Source organism: Ornithodoros turicata, chromosome 9, assembly GCF_037126465.1.
Source record: "Ornithodoros turicata isolate Travis chromosome 9, ASM3712646v1, whole genome shotgun sequence".
Classification (NCBI taxonomy): Eukaryota; Metazoa; Arthropoda; class Arachnida; order Ixodida; family Argasidae; genus Ornithodoros; species Ornithodoros turicata.
The window spans coordinates 29,751,416-29,774,812 of NC_088209.1; the positions used below are offsets into that span (position 1 = coordinate 29,751,416).

The 23,397-nt window shown below is 44.6% G+C and overlaps 5 protein-coding genes, 1 long non-coding RNA gene and 1 other non-coding gene across 9 annotated transcripts in view; 3 read left to right on the plus strand and 4 right to left on the minus strand.

Moving 5' to 3' along the window:
- LOC135368568 (uncharacterized) overlaps positions 1 to 1,372 on the minus strand; it is a 109,406-nt gene extending 108,034 nt beyond the window's left edge. For both annotated transcript variants that reach the window (XR_010414822.1, XR_010414821.1), the window contains exon 1: positions 1,311 to 1,372. This is a non-coding gene — a long non-coding RNA (uncharacterized LOC135368568). The remainder of the gene's footprint in view (positions 1 to 1,310) is intronic.
- On the minus strand, positions 205 to 277 carry Trnat-ggu (transfer RNA threonine (anticodon GGU)). The gene has a single exon. It is a non-coding gene; the product is annotated as a tRNA-Thr (tRNA).
- Positions 1,373 to 1,396: 24 nt separating the features above from the next.
- LOC135368566 (uncharacterized) lies at positions 1,397 to 2,612 on the plus strand. Its single transcript, XM_064601945.1, has 2 exons — positions 1,397 to 1,672; positions 2,069 to 2,612. The coding sequence occupies exons 1-2, from the start codon at positions 1,530 to 1,532 to the stop codon at positions 2,400 to 2,402; spliced, it is 477 nt and encodes a 158-aa protein (XP_064458015.1). The 5' UTR covers positions 1,397 to 1,529; the 3' UTR covers positions 2,403 to 2,612.
- A 133-nt stretch (positions 2,613 to 2,745) lies between these two features.
- Positions 2,746 to 7,637, minus strand: LOC135368563 (palmitoyltransferase ZDHHC6-like). Its single transcript, XM_064601942.1, has 8 exons — positions 6,883 to 7,637; positions 6,250 to 6,341; positions 5,248 to 5,404; positions 5,048 to 5,179; positions 4,374 to 4,577; positions 3,807 to 3,994; positions 3,646 to 3,689; positions 2,746 to 2,983 (listed from the first exon to the last, which is right to left on the minus strand). The coding sequence occupies exons 1-8, from the start codon at positions 7,192 to 7,194 to the stop codon at positions 2,874 to 2,876; spliced, it is 1,239 nt and encodes a 412-aa protein (XP_064458012.1). The 5' UTR covers positions 7,195 to 7,637; the 3' UTR covers positions 2,746 to 2,873.
- Positions 7,495 to 8,191, plus strand: LOC135368565 (sentrin-specific protease 8-like). The gene has a single exon (XM_064601944.1). It carries the CDS (start codon positions 7,531 to 7,533, stop codon positions 8,176 to 8,178), a length of 648 nt encoding a protein of 215 aa, XP_064458014.1. The 5' UTR covers positions 7,495 to 7,530; the 3' UTR covers positions 8,179 to 8,191.
- A 236-nt stretch (positions 8,192 to 8,427) lies between these two features.
- LOC135368564 (cyclin-dependent kinase 1-like) lies at positions 8,428 to 11,926 on the plus strand. The gene is made up of 7 exons (XM_064601943.1): positions 8,428 to 8,559; positions 8,827 to 8,873; positions 8,945 to 9,101; positions 9,169 to 9,292; positions 9,377 to 9,711; positions 9,802 to 9,943; positions 10,078 to 11,926. Exons 2-7 carry the CDS (start codon positions 8,837 to 8,839, stop codon positions 10,150 to 10,152), a joined length of 870 nt encoding a protein of 289 aa, XP_064458013.1. The 5' UTR covers positions 8,428 to 8,559; positions 8,827 to 8,836; the 3' UTR covers positions 10,153 to 11,926.
- LOC135368561 (carboxypeptidase E-like) lies at positions 10,568 to 23,379 on the minus strand. 2 transcript variants are annotated; one of them, XM_064601939.1, is made up of 9 exons: positions 23,058 to 23,379; positions 21,702 to 21,895; positions 15,292 to 15,447; positions 13,916 to 14,079; positions 12,783 to 12,907; positions 12,557 to 12,696; positions 12,358 to 12,484; positions 12,041 to 12,207; positions 10,568 to 11,545 (listed from the first exon to the last, which is right to left on the minus strand). In XM_064601939.1, the coding sequence occupies exons 1-9, from the start codon at positions 23,290 to 23,292 to the stop codon at positions 11,471 to 11,473; spliced, it is 1,383 nt and encodes a 460-aa protein (XP_064458009.1). In that variant the 5' UTR covers positions 23,293 to 23,379; the 3' UTR covers positions 10,568 to 11,470. The 2 variants fall into 2 exon arrangements, with proteins under 2 accessions (XP_064458009.1, XP_064458010.1); XM_064601940.1 differs by lacking the exon at positions 23,058 to 23,379 and adding an exon at positions 22,518 to 22,583.
- Positions 23,380 to 23,397: the final 18 nt, after the last annotated feature.

Here is a 23,397-nt window from a genome sequence, read left to right on the forward strand (position 1 = left end):
GAAAACATGAAAGCCAAGCATTCAAGGCATTGGTTCATGATTAATAGAGCTGTGCAAATATTCGGATCTTTTAAATAGCAAAGCAAATAATTGTGTATTACATTTGAATTTGAATTTGGTATAGAATATAAATTCTTATATTTGAGTGTCTCTTTCAAGCTGAATATATATACAGCATGAAAGATGAAAGTCACTGAAAAGGTTAGTCAGCTGTAGGACTCGAACCCACATCTTCTGGATTACCGGTCCAGGGCTCTACCAACTGAGCTAAGCTTACACGCCTTCTCAGCGACTTCCAGGGTGCGTCATCTGAAGGGACAAACCAGTCACTCTCTCTCACTCATCCTCCTTTCACTCTTACACTTTTGCACACTCATACACACATACATACGACAGGGATCGACGCAAGCGGCAAGTCCTACGACACAAGTCCCACAGCTGACAAATCTTTTGAGTGACTTTCATCTTTCATCGTTAATTTCTTAGGCAACTTGAGGCATTGTATGTGATTGTCCCTTCTATGTTGTTCCAGCCTCAGAACATCAGTTCTCTCATGCTGCAACATTTGCCACTGCCGGAGTTTGCAGGGATGGCACATTAGAAAATATCTGTGCATAGTAGACACTTGTAATAGAAATTTCTACACACAGTGCCGAATGACATGACACCTGAAAGATGTAATTCATTGATAGAGTTTGCATGAAGCCATGGAAGAGACTGTGTTCGAAAATCATAGGTTTCGAAATTTTTAAGCTGCAGCTCCTTTCCATCATAGATACCTCTGGCCCACACCAGTGATTTATCCAGACCACCATTCTCCCTTTCGCTTTGTTTTTCTTTTCTTTCTTTTCACCATTAAACATATCCCCCTCCTCCCTTTCTTTCCTGTGCACTTGCCAAAGCGGGCCATTGTATTGAGGTTTAGACACATGTTGGTAGTGTTACATTATGCTGCCACAACGGAACTGAAAAAATGACATCACCTCCCTCCATTTTTTGCAACACGCCTCCGTGCTTGCGAATCACGGTCTCACGTTGACGGACATTGGATATTTTGCAAGGGAATGACTCGTAACAATCACAATGTGATTACATATATGTTGCAGTTGGTTGCAATACACTGGAAACTAGTTTCAGGTAGTTCTGAAAACGGGACGCGTCTCGGCACGCGTCTGTTCACCTGACTCCTAAACACAGCATGCGTACGTTGACGTTTAAATTTCCCGCACAAAATGAGTATTGAAGTCGGTACGTTATTCTAGTGGACGTTGTCGTTCCATGTTTGTGAGAAACACAGTTAGAGAGCTTACCACTTGATTGACAGCGAAGCGATGTTCTCACAGTTTTCACTTCCAGACGACGCACACTCCTCTGCACCAGAGGGCAGCATAAGACAGTGAATTTTTTTCGTATTTTTTGGTCACCTCTAGCCTGCTCTAGCTCTAGCACGTTCTGTTTGTTGTTGTGTTGTTGGAGGAAGTGCTATTTTTGTTTCTCGCTGTACCGGCGTACCGGCTGTGGGCTCTACAATGTCGGACGTCTTCAGATACTGGATATCCCGTATACCGCCGTTAACTTCTGAAAATCTGTACAAAGTATACCTGCCAATCGCCGGTGCTGTGAGCTACTGCACATTTTCGGTGACTGTGTTCATACCTGAGCTGTTATCGAGGTACGTAACTGTTGTCTTCAAAATTGCTTCCAATTCACATCTAACCAGAAAACACACCCCACGCCATGTTGAGGCACTTTGCTGAGTGCATATCTCACATCTCACGAAATGACCTTCTGACATCTACTGTTCAGCATCGCGAAGGTGTGGTAGCGATTAGGACGTTTCATCCTGTCTTGGAGCATTGGAAATGTAGCCGCTGAAATCTTCTTGCTGGACTAGTTCACATAGTGGACGTCAATAAAAAGGCAGGTTGAAGACGTAATAGAGCCTTTCGTCAAACTATTTTGCCATTCTTCTGTGGCGATTCGAGATAGAGCACTTATGCACCAACCTAGTCGTCCTTGCATCTATTCAGATATCCTAAGTTTTAAGACACTTCCTCATTGTTTGCAGGCTCTACCCAGATCACAGTGTGATGATTGCAAACTGCCTCCTGTTTAATTCTCACGTGGGCACCGGCCTTTACATCTACTTCAGACGACACCTCAAGGCAGCACCATTCTACCATCGTGTCATGTATAGCGCGTATAATGCGGTGCTTTTCAACTTTGGATCTGTTCTCCTGTGGGCAGTTACAAAGTCTCTGCTGCCTCAGTCCAACCTGGTGAGGACCATCTTTGCCGCATCTACGTCCCTCTGCTTCCTAACAATTGGCCACGAGTACCTGGACTACGTTGACAAGGAAGTGGGCAAAGGCAGCTCTCAGCAGGGAGCGGCACATCAATAAGGACTTTCTTACGAAACAGCCTGTGGAGACAGGCTTGTTGCCCTCACCTAGCTTTTTTTTTTTTTCTTCTTCTTCTAGACATTGCATTTAGTATGCATTCCCATAAGGAATAGTGCACACTGAAATTTCTACACACACACACATTGTTAACAGCATGATGTTCAAAATGGACAAGTTTAATGTAAATAAATATTGTGTGCACATTTGAAATGCTGTGCAGTCAGTTGTGCTACACATCACTTGAGAAGGTAATAAAATCTACTGTGGCTGTGGTGGATGAGATATCCATAGCTAAAATCGAAAAAGCCGTATCACAGGAGAAAATAACTGAAGACGCAGCAGAAACAGTCCTCCATTAAGTTATATTTACACCGATGTGAGAATGTTGTGTACAGAGCCAGTCTCTGAGAGGTGCTGGAATGCTGTGAAACCACACTGTGTAAAGTGCAGGCAGTTTCCCAGAAAGTTGCCTCATCGGTATTTCTTTGAGCTGTCGTTGGTGTCGTCCGTGAAACCTTTGCTGAAAGCTCCTGTGCTGACTTCTACGACACATTTCCGCGGGAACCATCCCTTGCGTTTCTCTGCAAAAGCAGCACGTTTGTGATCCACTGCAGGATACTCTGAACAGCACTGATGAAGGTGGGCATGTTTCAAAGCAGAAGTATGCAATACTTGAATACTTTTTTTTTTCCCTTACAAACAAACAAGTATTCAAGAAAAATAGGAATGTTTCTAAGCGGGGAAGAGCGGTACCAATGCACAGAGCAATGTGAGGTTTGTATCATGTGTACACATGGGGCCTGACTTTTTAGGGTTATACCCAATTATGCCCGATATTTACCACCCCCCTCCCCGATCCAGCAGAAACAGGATTTAACCCGATAATTTCCCGAAAACTGCTGAAACTCGTACAACCTGTCAAAACAGAAACCCTGCTGCCTCTTAGATGCATGGACTAAATATTGATACTCTCCGTCTACCGGTGTGTCGCGTATTATGGCCGAGTAAACTGAAAAATTTAAACCTGATTGAACGAGAATTGACTTGAGTCAGGTTCAGTTCAACCAGATTACCACCCGAATTATTGAAGCAAAATATAACCTGATAGTTACGCCCCCCTCCGATGTTGCTGAAAAATCTAGCCCAAAAAAGTCAGGCCGTACATACACTGGTTATGGCTTATCAGGAAAATGGAAAAAAAATAAAATAATAATAATAATAGTGGAATGATAAAGGTACTCACTTTTCTTCCCATATCTTGCTTCCACTTCTCCGTATAGCCAGTGCCTGCAACCAACGATGCTTTTACTCACTCCTAACTCATTGCAAGTTTAGTACGCTCATTTTCTCATACCATACGACAATCAAACCCCATAAGTCGGGAGAGTGTTCAACTAGGCTCACGTTTTCCATCTGCTGACAAGGACCTGGTCTCCAGGGCTAATTTTCACACGTGGCTCGTCACTAAGTGGAGCCGACAAGCACACACAACAGCCTTGCGTGAGTGGGAAGCAGGAACCATTGTAGGGATTAATTACACTGTACAAACGTGTGCGCAGACGTTTGTCCGCTTTTTGCATGATCTGCTCCACCTGAAAATGTCGGATAATACCAGTCATAAAAGTGTTTCTCTGAGCAACATGGCTTTGCTGTATCTCAAGCTGATACCAGCATACTATCTTAGCTGCATTCTCTCTCCTCTGGTTGCGCTCATTACGTAAAAGTTGATGGTACACTGTCTCAAATCGAACTCCTGCGCTGTCGGGTGCGCTTCAGTGTTATGGGCCTGGCCAGCTACCTGCTACTACAGCTAATAATGCTGCAACAGCGCAGTGTTTCAGAACCCCCCCCCCACACACACACACACACACACCGAGCGGTAGATTTCTGGGGAGATCACTGGATTCGTTAGAAATATGCTAGCCGAAAAAAAAAACATGCATGGACATTGTAATGAGAAAAGCAGCTTACTGTGAGCGTGTACTGGTTGGTACCAGCTACAATGGGCCAGTTGATACCATCACCAAGCTTCTTTAAAAACACTTGCTTGATGTTTTCCGCTACCCCAATATCATATGGGTAGACAAACTCATCTCCAAGCTCCCTTTCTCGCATGTGCGCTTTGGTCACTATCCAGTTCTCAATTGTGGTTTCATTTCTGATGATTATCTTAATCTGAAAAAAAAAAAGAAGAAAGTTAATTTTTGTCTTCGCAGAAGGTGCTTCAATGTGCGATTTCTGTGACATGCCACACATCTGAAGTTCTGTTATTGCATCCTCTGGTTATATTACTATAACTGGCTCCAGCTTTAGTTTTCCTTTTCCACAGCTTTCGGCATGTCTATTGCAGCACATGTGCTGTCATGGCTGAAGTACACACAAGTCGTCGAACACCTGCACAGGCTCCATTGGTCACTAAGTGCAAGACGATAGTGCTGTATCACTGCCAGACATAGGTCAACCATTGTCCTATCAGTCTTGCTGACAAAATAACACAAAGTATAATTATGATGACAGAATCTGTCCATTCCTGAATTTGTCATCTGCACCTCACTGACAAAACGCTCTGCTGTTGAGAGGCATTAAATGCGGTTTTACTCTTCTATTTTAAGGCTACGTTCCAGGGGATTCCTTGTTCTATTCACCTGAATGTAGAGCAGTCCAGTGAGGGCAACGATAACCCCAATGGAAAGGCCGAGGCTAAGTACAGTGGCCAAGAGAGGAAAGAATCTTAAATGGACAAGGTCGTCCATCTGCTTCTTCTGGATGTAGTACTTCTGCAAAATAATTGCGACAACAGAGCATCGGTACAGCGGAAGACAGATAAGCCACACTCGGTATGTACCTTGTGGTATGCCTTGTACAGCCCCATTGTCAGTAAGACAGCTGCATGGATACTCCCACACACACAGAAGAACAAAAACAATGTAAAACTGGCTTGGTTCCTATGGCCACAGCAGGTGTTGATCCACGGACAGTGGTGATCCATCTTAAATACGCACCTGCAAGACAGTGTTTGTCTCGATGAGGACGACCAGATAACAGAATGACACAGATCACTAGCCAAACAGGAATTAAAGAGCTTGCCAAGTATCGAAACCTGTGTCAGTGGCACGTCAAGTCGCTAAAGGTAGGTTTCTAAGCAACTGCTTATTTTTGCACCCCTTCTGCATTTCTTGCAGTGCATGCTATCTTGAAATTGTGCTGCGCAAGTACCAACACTCAATGTACTTGTGACGCCGAAAGGACAGTTAGGTAGCAAAACGAACTGGTGATAAGTATCCATGGTAGCAAAACCTCCGAGACAAGGAACAAAAAGGGACGCGCACATATTGGGGACAAGGGACATGTGACACAAGGGGGTCGCTTCATTCGACTTCTTTTCATCGTCATGCACTCTGTGTATGGCTCAGATGTGCAGCATACACGTGCAGCATACGTGTCTGCACATGTGACACACACATGCCATGGAGTGGAATTCAGGACAGGTACGTCATTCTCGACAGTATGATAAGGAGAGTGGTTGCTTCTTCCTTGCCTCAATGCATCAGCTCTCTATGCAACACAGTACGATTGCAAAAACCTCATTCTTAAAGTTAATAACCATGCAGGGCCTGCAATGAAAGTTCAATTGCCTACAGTTTAGGGTTGCTTGAAATGTTCGTTCTGCCCTTTTTCACTACTTTCTGTCGACCCCAAAGTTATCACGTTTCTTTTCGGTTTGTGCATACACGTTCATCCTTGCCAAAGCTTCAACACATGACTGTTTTTCTTTTTTGTTGTTGTTGTTCTGTTTTGTAGCAATATTATACTTTGTTTAGTTAGGCGTATCCTGTATATTTTGTACCTTCCGCATTTGCGACAATGATGAGATCGTGGAGCCTTGAAACCATCGCAGAGAGCGCAATACTGCAGAAACTGCTCCTCCTCCGCAGTTGCCTGTTAAAAAGAAAATAGTGGGTAATCAGATAGGAATATCCTTAACAAACTGAGGCATTACGCTGCTCTCAACAATGTCCCTCATCACATATAGGATCACGATCATATTTGAAAAATTTAAAAAAAAAAAGAGCTGCGGCTTCCTCACAAAGCAAATAACCTCCCTAGGCATAGGGAAACCGCTCATGCTCTTCATTCATTGGTTCATGTGCTTCACTTGCATATGGGACAAGCTTGGTCATCTACGACTGTGTACCACTTTTTTTCTGCAAATCTGCTCGGTTTATCCAACAAACTTCCCCTCAAGTTTCAGACTAGTTTGAAATGTGCGAGGGCTGTACAAACGGTCCCGGGCATTGCAGTGGTTGGCAGTCAAGTTACCAAAACGATTAATGAAATACTGCCATCTACGAGGAAACGACTACAGACATCTCTGAGTCACGTCTTCAGTTTGCAAGTCAGAGAGCTCACAAAATTTGTGTTATATACATTGATAATTTGCATGCCTAGCATTCGTGCTACGAACTTAAGGTGAACGTACGGGTCTCCAATGGCGAGGAACGAAACCCGGTCCAACTCCCAATGCCTTCATGAAGTTCAGTACCAGCAAGAAGACCCAGGTGAGGAAGACAACGTAGTTGATCGCTCCTCCGGTGTATTTATACGGCGACCACCACATCGAAGTCACGTGCAGAGACGTCAGAAAAATGAAAAAAACTATGAAAAGTGCGGTCAGGGGCCCCCAGTGATACAAACGGTTACAGACAACAACCATAGTGTCCAATATGCCTTCTTGTCGCTGCACTTCCATAGTCTGGCCGCCGTCTGCTCCTGGTTTACCTGTCGGTTGCATATTGGCGCAAAAGTATTTCCGACTTGACGGAGCAGTCTAACCAAGAGCACGGTTCCCCAGTACAAAACGTAACATACAAGGTGCTGTTGCCGCAACACTTGTTGAAGCACGCTGTATTCAACTTGAGTAGAAGCCCATGCTGCTGAATTTCGAGTGAACCACCTTCTACAAGCACTGAATTACACAGCAACTGCAAAAAGGTTCGAGAGTTCGATACCGGCCCAACGCTGACTGCCCATGGTTACGATCGCGGTTGCGATGATTCTGTAAATTTTCTTTCGCGCGACACTTTTGAAGGAGGGCGCCACGTTTCAGTAGTATACAAACAAGCTGTCAATGGCGTCGTTTGGTGAGAAGATTCTCAGTTACCACGACGTTCTTCTTCGAGAATCGGATGTTGAACTACTTGACGGACCCTACTGGCTCAACGATGCTATCATAACATTTTGGATGCAGTTCATGGAACACGAACTCTACCAGCAGCATTCACCCTCTGTTGCTTTCGTAACTCCTGATGTGGTCCATTTCGTCAAATCAAGTTCAGGAAGCGATCTCGCTGAAGAGCTCAAGTCGCTAGAGCTTCAAAAGAAGGACGTTGTTCTGTTGCCCGTCAATGATTGTGCCTGTTTAGATTCGCCAGGGGGTTGTCACTGGAGTTTGCTCGTTTACTCGAGAAAAGATGGCAAATTCGCACATTACGATTCAAGTAAAGGAACGAATTTAGAGCACGCACAGCGCGTTGCAAAGGCGTTGTTGCCGGTGTTAAACGCAGAAGTAATTGATTTGGTCGAAGTACAATGCCCACAGCAGAAGAATTCCTACGATTGCGGTGTTCACGTGATCTACAATTTGGACAGAGTGTGCCAAAAATACATGGAAGACTGCCAGGACAATACTCATCGTCTCGCCTTGAAGAACGACATGGAACAAAATCGACACATCTTAAAGCGGCTTGTGCTAGAATTGGCCCAGAAAAGTAAATAAAGATTTGTGTTTTGTTTGTAAAGATTACAAGGTGGCAAAATGATTGATTACGCGCTTTGAAAGCCGGTCGCAGCGCAGTGGTGTGCTGTGTTACATAAGCTTACAAAGGACAGGTTAGATTATACAATATAACACCGGTTATTCTTGTATAAAGCATATTTTGTGGGAGAAATCGCTAAATTTGAATGCCCGTCTGGGCACCCGCTCCCACGCGTCGCGGCGTCGCCACAGTCGCCGCCACGCGCGATTGGCCGTCAGAATTCAGAATTCTGTTCACAGGAGAAGGGTGGCGCTAGCGCGGCGCTCCGTTTAAAAAGTGGCAGTTGTAACAGTTGTGGCTTAACAGCGGTACTTTTCATTAGTTTCAGGCACATTAAGCCGGTAAGAGTTTCAAACGTATCTTTTATAGCTGTATGCACCCGAGACATAGCACCTGCATTGGTATCTTTTGGGTTTATCTTGAACGCGAAGTGGCGAAGATGGAACGCGAAGGCGAACTGTTGTGAGACAATGACCATGCGGGTGTTACGAAACATGTTCACCCTTATATATGGACTTACGCGTCCCCCCAAAGTAACATACGACTTCCGAATATTATCTCAGAGGAAGCAGCATTTTTTTCTAAGCGGGTTATTTCAAATTTTTAAGGGTTGCAGCCATGGAAGACTACACCAAGGTAGAGAAGATAGGAGAAGGTATGGTTCCTACAGGAACACTTAAACGAGCCCAAAATGCTAAAGATGTAGCCGACAAATTGCGTTTCCAGGCACATACGGCGTTGTTTACAAAGGCAAGGATAAGAGAAATGGTCAGATAGTGGCCTTGAAGAAGATTCGTCTTGAAAGTGAAGACGAAGGCGTCCCATCTACTGCGATCCGTGAGATTTCTCTCTTACGTGAACTAAGGCACCCCAACATTGTCTGGTAAATACCGCGCATGTCAGATATCTCTTGCGTTGTGTTTTAGCATCTTGTAGCGTGTGTAATGTAGCTTACAGGACGTGCTTATGCAAGAGAACAGACTGTTCTTGGTCTTCGAATTCCTCTCGATGGACCTTAAGAAGTACATGGACACCATTCCCAAGGATCAGCAGATGGACAAGACGCTGGTGAAGGTATATAACTTGTAAAAAAGTATTCGTCCTCAAGGAAGACCACTCTATAGTGCATAAGCGAAATACGTTGCATATTTCTTGCAGAGCTACATGAAGCAAATCCTGGAAGCAATCCTATTTTGTCACCAACGTCGCGTTCTGCACAGAGACCTCAAGCCCCAGAACTTGCTTATCGATCAGAAGGGTAACATCAAGGTGGCAGACTTCGGCCTCGCCAGGGCTTTCGGCATCCCCATTCGAGTGTACACTCATGAGGTGGTGACCCTGTGGTACAGAGCACCTGAAGTGCTGCTAGGTTCACCTCGCTACTCAACTCCCATTGACATATGGAGTATCGGATGCATCTTTGTGGAGATGTCCAACAAGAAGCCCCTCTTCCACGGTGACTCTGAGATCGATCAGCTGTTCCGCATCTTCAGGTTTGTGTGCATGGTGTGCCAGACGGTACTGCTGAGAGACATATTGAAGTATGTAGCACATGTAGTAGCATGTTGTTCGTGTTCCTCCAGAACATTGGGCACACCAACGGAAGAATCCTGGCCCGGCGTAGCAAAGCTTCCAGACTACAAGCCCACATTTCCCAGCTGGAAGGACAACATCCTTGGAAGCATGATCAGCAATATGGACTCTGACGCCATTGACCTGCTGAAGGTAGGAAAGTAGACTCTTACCTTAACAGTGATAGAGATTATGCAAGGATGTACACTTCTTCCCGGTTGAGGGGCGAGCTTGGAAAATCCTTGTAATATGCGTGTGTGACGGTTTTCATTTCGGCTACCTTGCAGAAAATGCTCATCTACGACCCTGCGACAAGGATATCTGCGAGGGACACGCTTGAGCACCCCTACTTCGCTACGTGATTTTACGTTTTACTTCAATATAGGGGTTCCTGTGCATTCTATTGCCTTCCATTCTTAGTGTGCTACATATGCCAGGAAGGGCACATTAAATGTGGGTAGGTCATGTCTTATACACATACATAAATATATATATATTGTTTGTTTCTGCATAACAGGGATTTCTCTATCATTAAGCATTGATTTGTACAGTGATACGGAGATGGTAGTGTCAGTATTTCGTCATTCTGGAAAGCAACAGTATTCTATTACTTCGCAACCTGAATGTTTAGTTTTGCAGAACATTAGCATCGAACTGTGTGGTATTACAATGTGGGACCAGGTAAGGGATGTATAGCATTTTATATGTTGTTGGAAACTTACGTGTACGTGCACCACATGACAATATTTTTGTGCTTCATATTGACTGTGCAACTGCTGCATATCAACAAAGGTCTTTATTTTTTGTGAGAATTTCACGCAACATTATATACTACTGTACTCTGCCAGAAAGTAGTTGTCCCTTTCACTGTATAATAATCCCCAGCAGCACTCTTCTCTAAGATTACCTGTGCGATGCTGAGAATGTGGTATAGTGAACAAGTGGGCCCGGAGTGCTGCAGGGAGGCAGCGTTGCTGTAATGTTTAGAGTAGCAGATGCATTGGCTGCATTATTGACTGGGTATCGAGTGCTGATCTGTCCTGATAATACAAAGTTCAGCTCGTTCCTAACTGCCACAGCATGCCACATGCACACAATGCTCTGGTGCTCTTCCATCCTCTCACTGAGGGCCAGATATGGCGAGGAAGAAAAGTCGCAAACATGGGTATGCTGGTGTACCATTCCTCATGGCACTCCCTATAATGTAAACCATGTGATGGCCATGCTCTTTTGTTGACTGTTTGCACCGTGCATGCTGGACGCGCTCATATCACCGCCCTCCTCTACATGCTGTGATGTGTACACATTCCTGCGGATACATCTGCCCTTCTAGAGCTACACAACACCCAGTTACAAGACCCGTGGGGAAACTTCACGACTAGAATGGGGTTATAACAGAGTAATGCACAACGGGTGGGGTGCTGTGACGCGCGGATATGTTGCAGCAGTCGCGAGAAACTTGTGCTATATCATTGTAATACAGTAAATGCACCTGCTATTCGATAATAGATACCAATACTCAACTTCTCAGTAGTAGTGTGTCATTGTGGGATAGGCATGTCCTGTGGCAAATAGAAACAACTTGACTTTTCCAGGCAGGCTCTCGTTGAGGTGTTGGGGACAATTTAGATTTTCAGCAGCATGGCGACTCCTTTAAAGTCCTTGTTCATTGATGTGCTTTCAGGCGCCCTTCCTTAAGTATTCAACAACATTTGGAATTCGTTTGCCAAAGGCTTCTCTCTCCAGTAGCATCCTCTGAAAAATAAATTTCACATAGTTTGCATTAACTGCAGTTCCCAAGAACGTGCAAGGCCTTCCACTCCACACTATAGTGTCTGTGAAATGGTAATGTGGGGGCAGTAACATTCTTGTGAAAAAATTTCTGTTTGTAGATCTGGGGACATTGTGATGTACATGCGTTTGAAGTGGTGGGTGCATGTTTTGTCACCAAAATAAAGAAAATGTGCATGCAAATTAATTGTCTGTTTTGGAAGTGCGCAGAAGGTGCTTCCAAACTTCTGTTAATCAGGCCCCTGCCACAACAGCAAATAATTGTATAAAAATTCATGTTGATTTCCACATGCAAGTTTAATAGTTTCAGCAAATTGGTGGAAATAAAAAGGCTGGGCAATCATTGCTGTGGAAAAGTCTCAGTGACACTTTTTTTTTTTTTTGAATGCCCACATAAGTCCCGCTTTGTTATGAACTAAAGGTTACAAGATGGGTTGTCCTATGTGGTGTTTTGCTCACCATAGCGGCTGCTACTGAGGGCTTGAGGTAAAAGTCTAGCCTCTGTGCAGGTTGGTGTGGCTGGTTTATTACAGTCACAGTCCTCCTCTCAGGCTCGTATCCTTCCTTTTCTACTTGTATCGTGTATTTCCCGGGTACCAAGAGTCTCCAATATTCACCGTTTTCACCTGTTGAAAGATGAGGGAGTCCTCATCATCCTCTTTTGTTTGACTAGCTCACAATCTCATCTCAAATTTAGCTTCACAAAGTTGACACAAAGTTTCTTTCCTTCCACGCGATTTACGCCAGTGGCGGAGCAATAGACAAATGTGACATACTTGTGGTGACATCATGGTTGATGCGTTGAATGTCGCCATTAGTGATGTTGAATACTTGAACTTGTGCTCGTCCCACAGGTTTTCCTGTCACAGCATCTGTCACGATGCCTTTGACACCAATATGAGCCTGTTATATGTGGAAATGAACAGATCGTTACGCATATTGGACCTATGTTTTTATCACGACAGAAAACTGTACCTGCCAAAGGTAATTCAGCAAGGCATTCTTGTTATCTTCCCACTCTGTTGGCAGTACAGATGCTGGGGGATATTTCTGGCAACCAAGTTCAACGGTAATCTCAAAGTCATTAGAACCGAGGTAGTTGAAATCTTGCATGCCTGTTGTGAGAAGCATGAAAGCAGCAATGTGTATTGTGGAATTGCATTACGACCAAGTTTCAGTACTATTTTCTAAATTACGTTACCTCCTGATACAGCATACCACGCTGCACCATTTGTGATGCCCCCATCCTTCTTGAAATCATCACCACCGCAGGCTTCTCCTTGTTGCATTCTTGGATGCTGTGAGGCATAAGTGTAGGCAATGTGCCTGATAAAGAAGAAGAGAATATATGGATGTCTTGGTAGAAGACGTACGTACCGTAATTTCATGCGTATAAGCCGGGGGACGCGTTTTTAGGAACGTTTTGAAAATTTTCTGGCAGATAAGCCGCAGGGCAATACGAGACGACTGATTTGTGCGACAAAGGAAGCCATAGAGAAGGCCATAAACCCCGTGGTCCATACTCCGGGGTCGGCAAAGTGTACAACAAAAGGAGGTCAGCTCTATAGAGTTCTACCCAGATCGGATTGTGCCCTTGTTGGGCGTTTTTCATGGATTGATGGGTCAGTGGTCTTCCAGAAGTAGGGTTGCCACCAGGCCGGTATTATACCGGCACGGCCGGTTATGCTCGCTCTGCCGGTTGCCGGTAGGAAGGTGATACCGGCAGCCTTTTGCCGGTATTTGTGGCTCAACACCTTTCATAGGGGCTTTTAAGGGGTTTTCCTTTCAACATTCCACTACAGCTTGAATAAATCTGGAGCACACCCAACTCCGTAGTCACCAGTCGTTTTCTTAGTTATTCATTATTATTATTATCATTGTTGTCTTGAGCGAGTACGTTCGTTCTTTCTTTCTTTCTCTCTGTATACTTTCCACCCTTCACCCACTTTCCCGCGAACATTTCCTCCTTTCCCTCTATTCCACCTCTTCTCCCTCAGCCGGTATTTTTCACTACGAAAGGTGGCAACCCTATCCAGAAGACGTGAATCACTGTCACCACTTTCGTTAAAGCTGCTTGGGGGAATGTAGCAGGAAGATCAATCTACTCGAATGTGGACCCGTCCCTGTTATGCACTGTTCGTGCATCGGCAGGACAGTGCTGTTGCAGAGACACGGGAAAATACAATAACAAATAGTCATCGGGTAAGTCGCACTGGTGGATAAGCTGCAGATCGCCTGTGAGACAAAATCGTGCATAAGCCGCGGCTAATACGCGTAAGAAGGAACAGCTGCCCTAACTGCAACAGCGCTTGACTTAAAAAGAGAGGCGCTTACTTGAAAGTGTCATCGTCAGGTGATGCGGTGTATTTCTTTTGCGAGCCATCCAAGGTATCGTCGAAGGGATAATTGGCAACCAGAGCACCCCCGTGGAAGTTTGCGGACAGAACGAAGGGGTTACTTAACGTCCATTCGATGATAGCTCGTGTTTCCGGTTGGATCTAATGCATGAAATAACGAGACTAATTAGGATTTATGCGTATGGCAGATCACCGTTGGTGCGATGGGCTTGTCCAACACAACCTAAGTACAGAAAGTCTGCGTGCTCGTCGACGTGACGTAACAATTAAGAGTCAGCCATACAGAATCGTGTTTTCAACGGCTCTAGCCAATCACGAACATGCTTTCAGTGGTCTTGGCCATGGAGAAGAACCACTGAGCCCCCCCGGAACTTTCCCAGGGAGGGCCAGGCCCCCTCCGGGAACTCTAGCCAGCTCACACTCAAGATGAAAGTTACAAGGGATATCCTAACAATCGCATGCAAGATGGAAAAAACTAACACCGACTTAACATAACAAAATGACCAATTTAATCAGACGTTTCGTCTCCCGTGGGAGACGAAACGTCTGATTAAATTTGTTATTTTGTTATGTTAAGTCGGTGTTAGTTTTTTCCATCTTGCATTATGATTCCCGGCTTTTGGAATTCGCAATACTCGCATCTTTCGTGCTATGCTATGATCATGAAAATCCTGTAAAAATTTGCCTCACAACGTCACAACACGGAATTCCCGACACCCTGCCCGACCTCTGTGTATGAAGGGGGGGGGGGGGGGGGACGTTCTGGCACGGTCCCCTCCGGCAGATTGAAAACTCTCCGCCTATGCTGCGAGGTACTTTCAACTGAAAAAATGCGAGCTGAACGGTGAACTGAACTGTGAACGGTGCATAAACTACACAGGAACAGGATACCTATATAGACTCGACTACATGCTCGACTGTAACGTTGTCACGGTAAACTCCATAATGTAAAAGCCTGAGTCTGGGCACACAGAGGGACGACACACGACTCTGTAAACTACCCTGAAACTCTAGATACCGTCTCTCGCTCTTTTTAATTTTTTTGCGGAATTTGAAAATTTTATTCTGGAAGGATCTTTCTTTATTTTCTCCCTCTTCGGGAGGAGGGGAAGCGTGGTGCATAATCACTCTAAGCAGCCGACGGGAGCCACTAGCCAGCATCGGCGATAGGCTATACTGAAGTGGAACTACACAGCCACTCACCGAGCAGCTGCAAACAGTCGTAAAACTTCATATCCAAATAAAATAAAAAATCGTTAAAGCACATATCCAAATAAAAAAAAAATCATGAAGGTACACATCCAAATAAAAAAATCGTGAAAGTACATATCCAAATGCTATACTGGAACTCACTTGGTGCTCCAGTCTGCCGTCGAACAGATGATCCACTCTGACAGGTTTCATAGTGCTTAAATTGTTCCGAAATAGTCTTTCTAAGTTGGGGAAATCCCTGTTAAGGTCGACGTCCTTCGCATTTCCTCTTCCTGCCATCCAATTGTTGTCGGCGGCCTGGAAAACAGAGTTATCTCAATTTACCTGCGAATGACAATTATGTTCATTCTTTCTTTCGCATTCTGGGGGCAAAGGGTGGTTTCTTCCCAAATTTTGTAGCAACCTCGAGCAAAATAGAAAATACTTTCATACGTTCAGACGCTTCACAATTAATATACTTTCTTCACTCATTCTTTATGTTGTCAGATACTACACTTCAAGTACTTGCAAACATGGATTTTTGAATAACTTTGCATTCGATTGGAGTTCCGAATCGAACATGAAATTCAAAATTCGATCGAATCGGATGTTTCCTTCAAACCGAATATATTCGAATAGCTCTGGATCTGCACTTCTAAGCTCGAAAGAGCCACAGTGGAAGGCGCGAAGAGAAAGTGAGCGCTGTTTCATACACATATACGTATCCATCTGCGGCAGTTTTTGCAGCGGACTTCGCACAGTGAAGCTTCAACACTTCTGAGTCACCTATCCGGTGGCTATTCGTTTTCTCCTCTACACGTACTGCACTTAGACTACAGTTTGACATAGCTATTTCATTCGTATTCGCTTCGGTTATGAAATAACCATACGCACAGCCCTATAGCTGTATTAACACAACTGTTGCATTATAATAATGATGATCATTTTCATTTGTCGTAGATAGTGGTGCATGTTGTTTTCTGGTTTTGAAACTTCTGATACCCCCACATTGGTATCATTTACACGATTTATTTATTTATTTATTTATTTCCGATACCCCGCAGCATCCTACTGGCATTCAGGGAAGGGTACTGGTAACGGAAACAGAAACGGTATATCATCGAAATCGGAGATGGTAACGATAACGGAAACGCATACCACTTTCCTCCAATACCGGACACAGAAACGGAAACGAAAATTGTCTTCCGGTATTGAATTCGGGTAATGGCTATTATTGTTGTGCGATGACATTTCAGTGACTTTTCATTTTATTTTTGTATTTTGATGACTCCATTCCCTGTAATGCTCTAAATACTACACGACAACATGGAAACAAAGCGCAATATTGGATATCGAGGGTGCATCACTCGCTTACCTACTTGTGGCATTACCTACCTACCTGACATCAAGACATGAGACTAACACAACATAGACTCCACGCACTCTACTCCACGATAGCACGAGGATGACAGCATAAGATTTTTTTGTACTTTCTTCATTTCACCGTGGCTACGGCAGTATTGTTTACTACTGAGAGCGTCCGCCTATGAATGCAACATTGGATGAAGGTTACGCCCTTCTAGCGTTGCTGGACTCAGAGTGACTGAAGACATGTTCCTACACTTACGGGGGATACGACCTCCGAGGTCGTCCCTACGAGGGGATACGACCTCCGGCGGCCCCATGTATTCTCTATGGGCGAAACAATGCGATCTTTTGCAGCTAATACAGAACCGATTTGGACCAAAATGGCCTTGTTCGATAGATTTTAGAATTTCAAAAAATTCGCATTGGAGACATTTGCATTTTTTTTTGCAGAAGTTTTTAAAAACCTTACGAAAGCTGCAAAAAATTTACAAGTTCAGTCTCTCGCTTTTGGAAGTTCGTAGCTCGTTTACTGTAGCACATATGTGAAATGTAATCAGTAGCATTTACGCGGAATTCTTTCTTGAATATTTACGTGTCCATGTCATGTCTGTCCATGCCTCCAGTTGTTCACAATATTGAAAAAACTTAAGGTATGTACGGCTCCGTGAACTGCCCCGTCTTGCCATCGTACAGTAGCGCCACATTGCTGGTCAGAAGAGAACTTCATATCGTTCCGCGGAATGCAGTCACTGTTCTGGCACCCTATCCCAGAAGGGGTTTCCCCGGCAGCGGAAGCGCGAAATTGAGGTCGTGAAACCTGTCTGAAGAGATCCACGTTGAGTAGGTCGTCGCAAAATAATGGGAAGGCCTTGAGTGAGAATAGGGAGAATAGGCGGCATAGACCAGGAAAGCTTTGCTACACAGCCACACAATATTCGTCTCGCATCGCATGCACGTAAAAAGAACGGTAGGGTTAGGGGAGGTGAGGCACAGTGAGACCGAGTGGTGTTATCATTCGCTCTCCCGATGTGTTGAAATTGGAAGACAGTTTTTTTTTCTTTTTTTAATGAGGTAATATTAAACAGTCAAAGACTGGATTATGGAAAGGCCGAAAAATAAGGAATTCCAAGAGGATGTCTGCGAAATAAATAATTTATGTATAAAACGTTGAAAAAGACTCCACGTAGAAATTCACTTTTTAACTGAACTTTTTCAAAAGAAGCTCTTTCTGTATGCACAGCTGTAAGATCAACCCCAGTACACGAGGGATGCTGCCAAAAAGTGGCGTGCGCTGGACGAGGTCATACAAAGTTATTTTAAATGCATAAAAAGCATTTAGCACATTAATTCCCAATACCTGTCCTGAGAACAGCGTTGTGGATCTACCTGATGTAGCAGATGTAACTTTTCGAATATATATTTTTCCTTTCTTGGTGGCCTCTGGCTTTCGATAGTTCAGTCTTCCGAGTTCTCGGGCTCGGGAACCGGAAAAAATGTCCCCGGAAGAAATGTCCCCAGAAAAAATGTTCCCGGAAGAACTGTCCCCTGGAAAAAATGTCCCCGGAAAAAATGTCCCCTGAGAAACATGCACTTTTGGTACGCGTGGAATTTTTGCGAAATCCCCGGTTGCGATATTGCCGGCCTTGAAGTCCTCGGATTCAAAATAAATACGAAAATATCTAACCACTTATTAAGTGTTTTTACTTTGAAAGCTTGGGCCACTTTCACTTATGATTTCGCGTAGAGAATACACTGCAATCAATTGTCACGTTTGTTGATACAACGTGCACACTTGGCTGGGATATTCTTATTTTGTTTCTTTCTTCTTGTACTAAAAAGTATATCCTGCATGACGTCACACTGACTCGTGTGCAATCAGAACGCTGGGATTTTGCGACTGTAGATTTTAGGCCCGATGACACAGCTATCCTTTCAGGTTTGAGGGAATTAAAAGCCGGACGTACATTTTTCTGTACGAGCTCGCGTGGAGTAGCGGTTAGGATGATCGCCTTCACGCCGAGACTGGGAATTACTGGGACGAATTACACATATTGAAGAATATGGCCTGACGTTGGGAGCAGCCGACAGTCTGTGCTTCTTCTGGGCACCCTTCTCATTGCTGGCGGCAAATTTAAAGGGAAAGTTCTGAAATGGGATATCCATATGTGTGCGAAAGCCGCTCGTCTGTGGAAACTATAAGAAGGAAACTTCGCCATGGTACAATAAAACATATTAAATTAACAGCATATAAAGCACTAGTTCCGAGTGGCTCGGGACTAACATCTCCATTTTTTTCTCGTACAAATCAATCAATCAAAACATTAAGAAGGGAGTTGCCTCAGGACAGAAGCCGCCGATATTTCGAACAGAGACTGTTCTTCTGAGACTGTTCTTCTTCAACAGTCTCTGTTCGAAATATCGGCGGCTTCTGTCCTGAGGCAACTCCCTTCCTACATCTCTACCGGTTCGCTGGATTTCTACCCATCGACAATCAAAACATTAGTTCCCCTCATTTAGAGTATGCATCTGCAGTCTTGGATCTCTGCACATCCACGCTGTCCGACAAAAGATAATAAAGAAGACAAAATGCAAAGGTCTGCTGCACGGCTTATCTTGTCTAGGTTTCGGAGGACTTTATTCGGTTAATGTTTGTAGCGACAAATAAATTTAGATTCACTTGCACACAGACGCAAGGTAAATACACTAAATCAGAATAGTCAGTTAAATACAAAATGCGTCCGCAAAATGTTCTAGTGTGAGAACTCGGCGCCAAAGAAAAATCAGCAGGTGAATATATAAGCGAGGGCCAACGAAATATAACATTTGGACTCCGCGCTGCGTCCAGAAAGTCAGACAAGCTAAGAGCAGCATAACATCAAGAAGTCACCAGATGCAGTCCACAAAGGGACAAAAGGGAAGAATTGGCTTTCGTCGGGACCTCCTTCTTTCTTTGTAGCTGAGTTGACCTTGGCAACCCAAACATGACGTGAGATCCCTGCATCTCAATAGTAAAGGAGGTCACACGTGTTTTTGGGACTACACAATCCTGCGGAGGAGTGAGTTATTTGTACTAAGGGTAACAGTTACAGCTTCCTCCAGGCTGAGACCCGTATGTTCGTGTGGCGCCATCTAGGAGCGAAAAAATCGTGAATCGGAGATGCCGCCTCACTCGTATCCCCTCTTAAAAGCCTTGCAAGATGTGCGCAACCCAGCGACGTAAAATTACTTGTGCTGTGTGTACGCGTGACACCAAAGTAGCACTTGGGCAAAACAGGGTGCTCACAGAGCTGGACGGGCTGTCCTCCCGCAGCTCTGTAACAGCCGTTCCATTACCGGAAGCAGTAACGGAATTGTAACGGGAACGATCAGAAACGGATAAAGGAAACGAACCCAGACAGAACACTATCTCCTGCGGACGTTCGAAATAGATCCCAACGTCGATGTCCTGAAATGGATATCAGATGGACATCTCTGGGAGCTACATAAATGGACGTCCTTAATTGTACATCCGCAGGATGTACCGTAGCGGGCGTTCGAAGAATTTTCCAAATAGGGTCCCTGATGGGATGTTGCAGGGAGCATTATCAGAGGAGATGAGAGAGAAACATGGCAAGGTGTGTCGCGTCGTGAGTTCGACTTTCGCTGAACCAGCTAAATGCCTCAAATCAAAAGCAGTAAGAAACACAGACGTTATCGTTAGTGTTATCGGTATACGCAATCCCATTAAAATTAAATACCTCACCCTTTAGTTTGACTCGCAGGCAAATGGGACTCTAGAATTGATGGAAGCTCGCGAGACAAGCAATATATAGTATCTGTTTTCGCTTTGGAAAGGTATGCCACTGCCTTTCTAAGTTCGTGGTTCTAAGACCTTTTTTTGCTTGTTAAAACTTCACGCTCAATGTCCGTAACAGAAATACTAGATAGAAACAAAGCGGACCAACTGAGAAAGAAAGATGCAGTGACCGAAGCTGAAACAAAATGGCAGAAAAAAAACGCCTAGTAGGAGTCTCTCCACTTACGCAGCAGCTCAATAAACAGTATCAATAATAATGAGAAAATACTGGGCCCTGAGCACCGGTACGCAAGTAAGTCCGTGCAACGTCCCGGCATCTCTGTGTAACTTCCTGCGTGAGGACAAACGACGGATATTTGTGGGAAGTCCAAACCATGGCCACTCGGAGATGTGGGGGACGTCTGTCGGAAAAATGTCTGTCTCCCAGGGAGATCCGAATTGCCGGGAAAGGATATCCCCAGGAGCACCACGGGAAGCTTTTGTTCCGTTTGGGTAAATATAGCAGTAACGAAAATGGAAACGGTAACGAAAATACGTCCGTTATCCTTCCCTGCTGGCATTATATAGCAGGGGAGTAGGTGCTGGATCAGACAGCAAAGGACATCGATGACGAAAACAAATATAGATAACAAAGAATAGGGTGACCACTCTCAACACTAATCATACATAGCCTTAAGCCTCGAGAAAAGAGAGAGTTAGGCTAACCTAGCTGCGCGAAGAAAGATTGTTTAAAAATGTCTGAGGTGCACCGATAAGGTCTAAACTTTCTTGAATGGCCCATTCGAGCTGACATGTACTCAGGTGGATTAAGAAATTCTTCCCTGCCTAGGCCACTATCACCCTTATATGTATCTGATAAAGTAGTTTCAATCTATATATTATGTCTCCTACGCAGTCAGGGGTCCTTTTATTTTTATTATGTCCTTTTTCGGAGCCAGCATATTTGTTCGCGCACAAATTGTCGGTGTGAATAGAGCACGACCTACTAGATTATAACGACCACGTCATAGGCACCCCTTCCCACTGCTGCATTTGGAAGCTAGCGGTGGCGCTACTCATCGGCCCGGTTATTGCTTCCTCAATTTCTGTAATACTTTGTACTTCAACTTACCTTACTATTTTTGTACAAGCGGTGAATGTCCCACGAGAGATTCTTCTTTCTAAAGTTTGTTATCATCATCATTCTACACGTTTTCATAGGAGCTGTTGGTGCCGTCTGCTATGGTAGTTGTACGTCCGCTTCTGCACGTTCAAAATTAAAATTATCATTGTCCAATCATGATGTAGATCCCGCGGACCGATGAGTAGCGCCCCTAGCGGATCCTGCGGACAAGATTCTCGTAGGGGTTGCCGATTATGACACGGTCGTTATAATCTAGTAAGTCGTGGAATAGAGCTATAGGTATACCCTGGTGGCGATGTCCCAGCCGTCGGGGTTCATGGATGGCATGATGTGTATTCTGGTGTTGTTGAGTAACTTCATTATCTCCGGGTTCTTTTCCCTGTACTGGTCGCAGAGGTACCAGGCCAGGGCGAGCATCATTTCTCGGCCTAGCACTTCGTTGCCGTGCATGTTGGCGATGTACTTCACCTCAGGTTCCACTGTACAAACATACGGAAGAAAAACGCCAGTAGAATAAAACTACAGCGCGCGTACAGAATAATAATAATAAAGAAATTAATATTGTAATTCTGGGGGAGCACGCAACATCGAATAGAGAGTGAGCCCAGGGATTTTCTCAGCACCCAACACATCCCTCCAATATTCCCAAATGTTTTTTTTTTATTATATGTATTTTTGTTCCTGGTATGAATATATTTTACGCGAATATGCACGGCAGTAACCAAGTGAGACTGCTGTTACATTTCCCAACGGAATTGCACCCCCCCCCTCCCCTCTCGAATGAAAATCGTGTTTAAATCCCTGGATGACCCAAAACGGAATTTACTTAACTAATTATTAATTTAATTTACTTATTCATTCTTTCCATCCTAAATACAAGAATCGATTATCGCCCTGCATGTGCAGGGTGACCATCGACTCCAGGCTACTTTGCTTCCGCCCTTTTCTTTTTTTCATGTGTGCGTGCGCGTAAATGACAATTATGCAACTTTATCTCTTTTTTACGGTGACTCCACACGCAATTTAAAATCACACTCAGTGCCTCCTATAGAAGAGAACGAAAAACGCAAGCAGATAAGACGACGTCAAGTAATCCCATACCTTGCCTCATTGTCGTGTGACAATTCATTATCTGGATATATGTCAAATGACTCGCCGTAATTCTAAACCCGTATAGCCACCAGCATAGTTTCTCTTCAAGTATGCCGGCGTTTCACTGCCCATATTTGCATGTACACGTTCACGTACCGATGAGTCAAAACCCAGTGCCGGTCTGAAGTCCCAACCGCCCAGAGTTTATTTATGGTAAATGTTCAGAGGTGTACGTCCATTGACTCATGCCAATTAGCTGCCGAACGCTGGGATGTAAATTGGTTCCATACAGTTCATGAGCAGACGTGTACAGAGTTTATTTCCCCAAATGACTGAACCCCAAAATTTGCAGTCTAGAGTCACTACGTTGTAGTGGCGTCCTGCCCGCATCATTGATTCCTAAGAAACATAACGCAATATGTTGACAACACCCGCGGGCACCCATTATCGACCGGCCACCGCGAAGAATACTTCCCCACATGGCACACATGTTAGCAGGCGGAAACACGCGAGCAACAGTCTCGTGGTAGGGCAATGAAAAACACTTACGCAACTCGTGTATTCCAGGGCTGTCCGTCACTTCTATCACAGCAAGGGGCAAACCGAGAACACTACGGTGCCCTAATTCGTATACATTAGTAACATCTGGGCATCTGTCATGGATCTGCTTGAGAAGGGTAACTACTTCTGCGTTGTCGTGGTGCTTGAACTGGAATCCGGTGTCACTTATGGTGGTTGCGACAACGTTTCGAAGCAAGCAGACTACAAGCAATGTAATATACATGGTCGCAAGGTTCGAAGTGCTCCGCCGCGATGCTGAGCTACGGCGGAACTACAGTCACTATAGGCGGAACTAAGCCTTCGAGGTTCTCCGCGCCGGTTGCTAGGG

Excerpts from the sequence above, each read along its gene's own strand:
- LOC135368561 (XM_064601939.1), bottom strand. The coding sequence starts at position 23,292 with ATGTATATTACATTGCTTGTAGTCTGCTTGCTTCGAAACGTTGTCGCA. Across the intron at positions 14,080-15,291 it reads ACGGCAGACTGGAGCACCAA|ATCCAACCGGAAACACGAGC; the intron begins GTGAGTTCCAGT and ends TTCATGCATTAG. Across the intron at positions 12,697-12,782 it reads GTGGTATGCTGTATCAGGAG|GCATGCAAGATTTCAACTAC; the intron begins GTAACGTAATTT and ends TTCTCACAACAG.
- LOC135368563 (XM_064601942.1), bottom strand. The coding sequence starts at position 7,194 with ATGCAACCGACAGGTAAACCAGGAGCAGACGGCGGCCAGACTATGGAA. Across the intron at positions 5,405-6,249 it reads CATTGTCGCAAATGCGGAAG|GTGCGTATTTAAGATGGATC; the intron begins GTACAAAATATA and ends ACTGTCTTGCAG. Across the intron at positions 3,690-3,806 it reads CTTGTCAGCAGATGGAAAAC|GCACTGGCTATACGGAGAAG; the intron begins GTGAGCCTAGTT and ends CGTTGGTTGCAG.
- LOC135368564 (XM_064601943.1), top strand. The coding sequence starts at position 8,837 with ATGGAAGACTACACCAAGGTAGAGAAGATAGGAGAAG. Across the intron at positions 9,102-9,168 it reads AGGCACCCCAACATTGTCTG|CTTACAGGACGTGCTTATGC; the intron begins GTAAATACCGCG and ends TGTGTAATGTAG. Across the intron at positions 9,293-9,376 it reads TGGACAAGACGCTGGTGAAG|AGCTACATGAAGCAAATCCT; the intron begins GTATATAACTTG and ends TATTTCTTGCAG.
- LOC135368566 (XM_064601945.1), top strand. The coding sequence starts at position 1,530 with ATGTCGGACGTCTTCAGATACTGGATATCCCGTATACCGCCGTTAACT. Across the intron at positions 1,673-2,068 it reads ATACCTGAGCTGTTATCGAG|GCTCTACCCAGATCACAGTG; the intron begins GTACGTAACTGT and ends CATTGTTTGCAG.
- LOC135368565 (XM_064601944.1), top strand. The coding sequence starts at position 7,531 with ATGGCGTCGTTTGGTGAGAAGATTCTCAGTTACCACGACGTTCTTCTT.